We start from the raw sequence: 7,787 nt of genomic DNA, 5'->3' as shown, positions 1-7,787 counted from the left end.
AACTGATTCAAACACTTTAGAGAGCTTCACAAGGAGTGGACTGAAGCTGGAGTCAGAGCATCAAGAGTCACCACACTCAGACGTCTTCAGGAAAAGAGCTACCAAGCCACTTCTGAACCAGAAACGTCAGAAGCATCTTACCTGCGCTAAGGAGAAAAAGAACTGGACTGTTGCTCAGTGGTCCAAAGTCCTCTTTTCAGATTAAAGTAAATTTTGCATTTCATTTGGAAATCAAGGTCTGGAGGAAGACTGGAGAGGCACAGAATCCAAGCTGCTTGAAGTCCAGTGTGAAGTTTCTGAAGTCAGAGATGATTTGGGCTGCCGTGACATCTTCTGGTGTTGGTCCATTGTGTTTGATCAAATCCAAAGTCAATGCAGCCGTCTACCAGGAGATTTTGGAGCACTTTATGCTTTCATCTGCTGACAAGCTTTATGGAGATGCTGATTTCCTTTTCCAGCAGGAATTTAGCACCTGCCCACAGTGCCAAAACTACTTTCAAGTGGTTTGCTGACCATGATATGACTGTGCTTGATTGGCCAGCCAACATGCCTGACCTGAAGCCCATATAGAATCTATGGGATGTTTTGAAGAGAAAGATGAGGAACAGTCGATATGAGGAACAGTCGATCTAACAAACCAGACGAGCTGAAGGCTCAGCAGTGCCACAGGCTGATCGCTTCATGCCAAACCTCACTGATGCTGGAGTTTGTGCTAAAGGAGCCCCGACCAAGTGTGCAAGAGTGCAGAAATGAACACACTTTAAAGAACTTGAACTTTTCTGTTTTGCAAATCCTTTTTTTGATTGATCTTAGGAAATATTCTAATATTTTGAGATACTGGATTTTTGACTTTCATGAGCTGTAAGCTCTAATCATCAAAATTTAAAAAAAAAAAACGTTTGAAATGTTTTACTTTACATGTAATGATTCTAGAATAATGAAAGTTTCACTTTTTGAAATAAGTTACACAAAAAATTTACTTTTTCACGATATTAAAATTTTTTGAGATGCACCTGAACTTAATCTTATTTTATGTTACACGTAAGACTGAAAGTCATATCGGTTTGGAACGGCATGAAGGGGAGTAAATCATCATTTTCATTTTTGGGTGAACTATTACTTTAACGACTTCCTGTCCCGCCAGAAAATTCAGCAAAGCAGACCAGACTTTATGACGATAAGTGGGCTCTGCATGACTAGAGTTTATTTGACAGTTAAATCAGCTTATAGAGACGCCAGATCAGACTAATGAAGGTTCCCTCGGTATCCGTCTGTCTCTCTCACACACACCTCAGACAGCGCAGTCCACACACACACACCTCACCTCAGACAGCGCAGTCTGTCTCTCTCACACACACCTCAGACAGCGCAGTCTGTCTCTCACACACCCCTCAGCGCAGTTTGTCTCTCTCACACACACCTCAGACAGCGCAGTCTGTCTCTCTCTCTCTCTCGTTAGCTCTCTGCAGGAGACTCGCAGCACCTGTCAAGTCACAGACACACACAACAATCTGGGTCACTCTGACCGGGCTGAAGAAAAAGCACCATCCTTCACCTGTCCAAAACAATTCAATCTAGTCACTAACATACACTCACGGATCATTCCAGTCCTGCGGAGTCAGCCGAGAAAACATACTCCGTCTGGATGAATTATTTTGCACCTTTCGCTTCCAAAGATGATTGTTTTGCTGTCTGTCTATATGATTATTAATTTTACCTCGCTAAACGTCTTTATGTAAACACGTATACCAATTGCGATGTAAAATCATTCTCTTATTGATATGAACGCTGATATAGGCTAGATGAATGGAATTGCTAACAGACAGCTTTCTTCAGGCATCGCAGACAAATGGTAATAGATTAAAAGAAAGTGTAAAAGTCTTGACTGAAAAGAAAGAGAAAGAACGTATTTGGAATAGCCTACTTCATTTTTGCAGTATGTAGCATGTATGCTGTGCGCACTGTGCAAATATGTATGCCTAGAATACATACATGACCAAAATCTACAGAATACAATACCTGCATACCACAACTTGATTTTACATTTCCATATCTGAACTAATATCAGTCACATGGATAATGACACCTCATTTTACATTACAACATTACAAATAAAATTATTTTGCAAAATGCAATGCAAGATAATTGGACTAAAGTACGTGCCATGTTTCCTATATATAAAAACAAACAAGGACACAGAACCACCTTCCTCTATAGAGAAACTCTGAAACCACAGTATCAAATCTAGGAGGTGCATTGCCTCCTAGTGGCCACAGATGACAACTACACCCTGATCACCAACAAAACATAATGCACTCAGTGCATTTCAGCAAATATAACATTTTTGCATAACATGAATAATTCAAAAACAAGCCAAATGTTTATGCTACAAATGTCATTTTTATTAATTTAAATAATATGCAAATAAAGGGTCTATAATGATCCACAGAAAAGACATGCTTTGTGACTCATTTTTAAAATGTGTATATATATTTATATTTCTATTTGTCCAGCAGAAATCTATCCAGAGTGAAGACTGAAACCTCTGACAACGATAAAGAAGACCTTTACATTCACAAGAGTTGTGTCTGCGTGTGTTTGCCAGAGGACACGGCTGAAGATCTATCCAAAATGGTCAGTGATAAAAGTGTACAGAAACGAGATCCATATTCAAACTTCAAAAATTAAAATGCTTTTTTTTTTTCTTATAAAAACTTCCATTGCAAAAACAAGAACCTGGATACATTTCTACTTTGCAAAATTAACATTTTTACTAATAAAAAAAAAGAAAAGAAAAAGAAAGGAAGACAAAATAGAAGAGCAAAGGAAACACACAAAAGGAGAAAGAAAACAAACCCCAACCTTAATAATCGACTCCCTTTGGTAAAAACTGTAATAAACCATCCTGTCATCGTTTTCCATGTGGTTCCCGCTTTTTTCTTCCTAAACGCCACACTGAAGCACTAAACACAACACACATCTGGCATAAAAAAGGTCTGGTGATATTTACACTGTATTTACAAAACTGTTGAACTATGTGTGTGTGTGTGTGTGTGTGTGATTCACAGGTCATGTTCACTGTAAGCTGGTGTATGGAGCAGATATAAGTGTGTTTTCTGATTCATAACATGCCTTCACACAGGCCTTGGATTTTTATTGCTGTCGCATTTATATATTTTTTGCCTATATTTTTAAGTAAAAACTGAATATTTTCATTCTAATATTACAATGTTAAATTCGCACTTCAGATTTTTTGCTCTCTGAAATGTGGCAGAATAAATCTCTCAAAGTCACGTTAAAGTTAAGTGCACTTATCCCGAAACGTTTTTGTTTTTTGTTTTCGTAAAAAGTCTGATTCAGACTTTTCCGCCACTTTTTCTCGGATCTGCTGCCTGTTTTAACTATCAAAAACCAGCGAACACACTCGACTGGCGTTCAAGAGATGCGCGGAATCCGTTATATGTATCGGATCGGTGGGCTGGTCTACGGAAAGGGCTGTGCTGATTGGTCCAGGCTGGGTTTGACTGACAGGTCTTCAACCCCGTGTTTTTTGGCACTGGGCGACCTGCGTTTCTGCAGGAACAGCTTATAAAAAAAGGAAAACAAAAACACTTAAAAAATCTCACGTCGTCGCTGAGCTCCGCCCCTTTCCGCTGATGTCACGGGCTCTTGTGGGCGCTGCCGTACTGGACCCTGTACTTATTAATGCGCTGGAAGTGAAGGATCTGGGGGTCACAGGTGGTGGAGCAGGGCACCAGTCCCTCCCGCCCTTCTCCCATGAGCCACCTGCTGGTTTCAGCAGCCATGTCTCTGGTTACGTGCTCCTTCACCCAGAGCTGAGTCCAGGCGTGAAAGCGCTGGTGCAGACGTGTGCTCACTCGCTCGTGAGACTGAGAGAGAGAGAGAAAGAGCGCCAGAGCGGTGAGTCGCTGTGCTGAGGGACGAGTAAGGACTTTTCGCAGCCACAATATTTTTAAAAATGCAAAAATTTGCTATAAGGTGAAACTTTAATTTTTCATTAATTTATTTATTTTTTAAATTCTGGAAGTAGCTTGGCAAAAACTCTAAAGTTTCAGATAGATGTCTATTTGTTGATTGAGATCACAAAAAAAATCACATCGGCAACTAAAAATTTATATTGCGCATAAATTGAGACCATATGTAATTACATAATAATAATAAAATATAATACGGTCAATATAAATATTAAACCCTACTAATATACTATCCTATTAATATCCATATTAGCAACAATAATTATAATGCACATAAACTGAGAATGTATTTAGTTATATTAAATACATACAAAATAATTGCAAAATGAGAATTATTTAATTATATAATACCATCAATTTAAATATTAAATCCTACCAATATTCTATCCTTTTTTTCCTTTGCGACAAAGGAAAAAATATTGCAAAAATTGACACACACACACACAAATATGAAATCCTGCTAATATCCTATCTTATTACTAATAATATTAATATTAATATTTAAATCCATATTAGTAACAAACAATCAGAGGAAAAATTATACTGCACATAAACTGAGAATGTATTTCGTTATATTAAATACATATAATATAATTGCAAAATGAGAATGTATTTAAATATATAAAACTATCAATTTAAATATTAAATCTTATCAATATCTCAATCTTTTAATACTACTAATGTAAATATTAATACTATTGGCGACAAACACAGGGCAAATATTGCACAAATTGACAGCGTGTATAATTATATTATTATGTTCCAATATAAAATATGATTAATATAAATACGAACTATTATTAATATACTATCCTTTTTATACCATAATAAATATAACATAAATATAATATAATAAATAAACAAATATTAAAATCCATTTTGGCAACAAACAATCAGAGAGGAAACAGATCAGAGGTTCAATTATTAAATAATATGTATTTGCAGGTTCATACTAATAATTTTTGTATATTTAAATATATAAGTGAGATGTTAGACTTTGGTTATGTTTTTAAAACCCTGTAAAACATGATGTAACATAACTGCAACCAATATAAAATGTGGTAAAAATTTACAACAAAAAAACAAAGAGGAGGGGACAGGTAAGATATAGATGTGCTAGTTCATGTGTGCATGTGATAAAAAAGAGAAGGCTTATCTTATAAATGTTAACTAGATATTGATATGCACAGATGTGATATGATATTGATATGATTTTTCAGTTTTTTAAGTGCGCAAATGAACAAAACTAAAATAAAATTGCTCAAAAAACTGGAGACAGTTCTAAAACATGTATCAAAAACATGACTGTGATTGTAATGAGTCATCTTGGTGTGCGTGTGATCTTACCTGGTGGGCTCTCAGCAGCGCGGTGCGTCTGTACATGTAGTCTTCGGATTTGAAGACGTACACCATCTTATAGGAGTTGAGTTTGAACATGCACTCCATCTTCATGCTGTCTGCGTTCTCTTTTCTGCCGCTGTCCTTCACCTCCTTTTCCTGAGACTCGTGGCTATGCTGACACTTACGGATCTGCCGCAGGTTCCTACACAAACGGAGGAGGAGGATGATGACGACAAACCAATAGTATTTACCGCTGTGAGCTTCTCTGCTGCATGTAAACAGTCTGAATGCTGAGATTCAGTGGTTGGGAGGTTCAGGGGTCAGGGGTCACAAACACAGGGTACCTTGGCAGAAACACAGGTTTTTGAGACAGATGCTCCCTCAGGTCTGGAGATGTGAAATCAGCCGACAGATACCGCACAACGTAATCCGACCAGCACTACATGTGACCATGAGAACAGGGGAAATTAATTACATTTGAAATGTTTTATGAAAACAATTCTTTCAAATAAACACTGAACAGTATTATCTTAGTACCAGTGAGATGCTATCATTTATTTTATTATTATTTTTTCCATTTCCATTTTAATTAAAAGTTTAGTAATTTTCTTGTCATTTTTCTTAACTCCTTTTTTCTTATTATTTTTTTATGTCTATATCGTTTTTTTTAAATGTTAGTTTAGTATAGTACAATTTAAACTAAGCAAAAATGAGAAATATTGTTTTGGCAACTAGTTAATTAAAGTTAAAGTTTTATTATCTAGTTTTATTTCAGTTAACATTTATTTCAAGTAACAAAATCTTTTTTGTTGTTGTTGTTGTTTTAGTTTCAAGTAACTATAATAACCCTGGAACTGAAGAATAATAGCAGATCTGGATTTGACTTTTTTTTTATTTATTTTTTTACATTTTATACATTATTATTATAATAATAATATATATTATATAATATAATCATTAATATTATTATTACTATTATTTATTATTTTATTTTTTTTACATTTTTTAAAATGAAAATTTATTTATTTTTCCTATATTTACTTGTTTATTTATTTTTATTTATTAACTCATTCATTCTACTATTACGTAATTTAAATGTTTTAAATTATTCAATAAAAAATAAAAAAAAGCATATTATTGCTCTTTTGTGGATTTTGATTGCTTCCATTGTCCTCATTTTTAAGTCGCTTTGGATAAAAGCGTCTGATAAATGACTAAATGTAAATGTAAAATTACTACAACATTTCAATTCGGTCCAAAATAACAGAAGTGTGTACATTCGCATCCATGTTTGATCTGTGAATCAATAAGTGAAGCTCACCTCGATCTCCATTGGCCCGTCTGAGTTCTCCTCCTCTGTGTCCAGCAGCTCCATGGTGAGCTGAACATTCCCTCGGTTCTTCATAAACATCAACTAGAGAGAGAGAAAGAGAGATTAGAGACTCTTAATACCGTGAGACTCTCTGTGTGGCCTTCTCTAGCACTCACTAGGTCGGAGCTCTACCTTAAAGCAGTTCTCGTCGGACATGAGCTGCTCGGCTTTGCGCTGGTAAGACACTTCTGCCGGTGCCCTGCTGCTCTGTGTGAGCAGAGATCCACCTGTGGCCGAGTGGCTGCTCTCACTCAGGTACAGTTCTATGACCTGAACACAGATCTCCTCACTCACTATGTGCTGGAGCTACAGTTACAGACAGAGAGAAAAAGAGATTTTCATATCCTACAAGGCAAATCAAGGATTTTAAAATTGTAGAGGTATCCAACTCATCTTTTGAGACACTGTACTATGAAGTTTTTTTTTATTTCTATGTAACTTAGTTCAAAGTCCAAAAAGATAATTTATTAAACTATTTCATAAGGACCAGAATACAGCGCGCTGATTCACTAAAATGGACTTATCGGCTTCTGTTCAAAAACAGGCGCTTGTCTGCTTCTGCAGTAAAACGTGAACTCGCAATGCCTTGAAAGTGGACAATACCGGCTTTTTTGACAAAATGTGTTTAGGGTTCAGATCGCGCTGTATGTGGAGAATAATGCACGGCAAATTTTTTTTTTACAAGTGGCATTTATCGGTTTTTGCAAATGAACTCTTCACACATATATTTATTCAATTAAATATATAAAGGGAATAAACAAATATAAAAGGTAAAAAAAAATCACATTTATAAAATAATGAACATAAATTCCATAAATTGAGAAAAAATACCATAATTGTACGCATTTCGAATAAGCCATTTTCGTAATTTAAATTTATTCTGTTATTCACGCTACTCACTATTTATTATTTTTTCTACATTATTTGTTATTTTTTTAAATATCCAAAAAGATCATTTATTAAAAATGTTTTCATAACAAAAAAGTAACATTTAACAAATTAACAAGTTAAATAAATTTGAATAAAATTAAGAAAAAAAATGATATATATATAGAAACAAACACACACATGTATTTATG

At 35.3% G+C, this 7,787-nt stretch overlaps 1 protein-coding gene across 1 annotated transcript in view; it reads right to left on the bottom strand.

The window, feature by feature from the left end:
• Nucleotides 1-3,541: 3,541 nt before the first annotated feature.
• Nucleotides 3,542-7,787, bottom strand: part of LOC107727659 (paired amphipathic helix protein Sin3a-like) — a 22,610-nt gene continuing 18,364 nt past the window's right edge. Inside the window, exons 16-20 of the mRNA XM_016537611.1 lie at nucleotides 6,841-7,014; nucleotides 6,658-6,750; nucleotides 5,681-5,775; nucleotides 5,343-5,538; nucleotides 3,542-3,890 (exon numbers count right to left, since the gene is read on the bottom strand). Of these exons, the coding sequence (XP_016393097.1) occupies nucleotides 3,660-3,890; nucleotides 5,343-5,538; nucleotides 5,681-5,775; nucleotides 6,658-6,750; nucleotides 6,841-7,014 (789 nt within the window). The 3' untranslated portion in view covers nucleotides 3,542-3,659. The remainder of the gene's footprint in view (nucleotides 3,891-5,342; nucleotides 5,539-5,680; nucleotides 5,776-6,657; nucleotides 6,751-6,840; nucleotides 7,015-7,787) is intronic.

This window comes from Sinocyclocheilus rhinocerous, unplaced genomic scaffold, assembly GCF_001515625.1.
Source record: "Sinocyclocheilus rhinocerous isolate Xijiao unplaced genomic scaffold, SAMN03320098_v1.1 scaffold1605, whole genome shotgun sequence".
NCBI lineage: Eukaryota > Metazoa > Chordata > Actinopteri > Cypriniformes > Cyprinidae > Sinocyclocheilus > Sinocyclocheilus rhinocerous.
The sequence above is the reverse complement of the archived record's forward strand: the minus strand, read 5'-3'. Positions and strand labels throughout refer to the sequence as shown.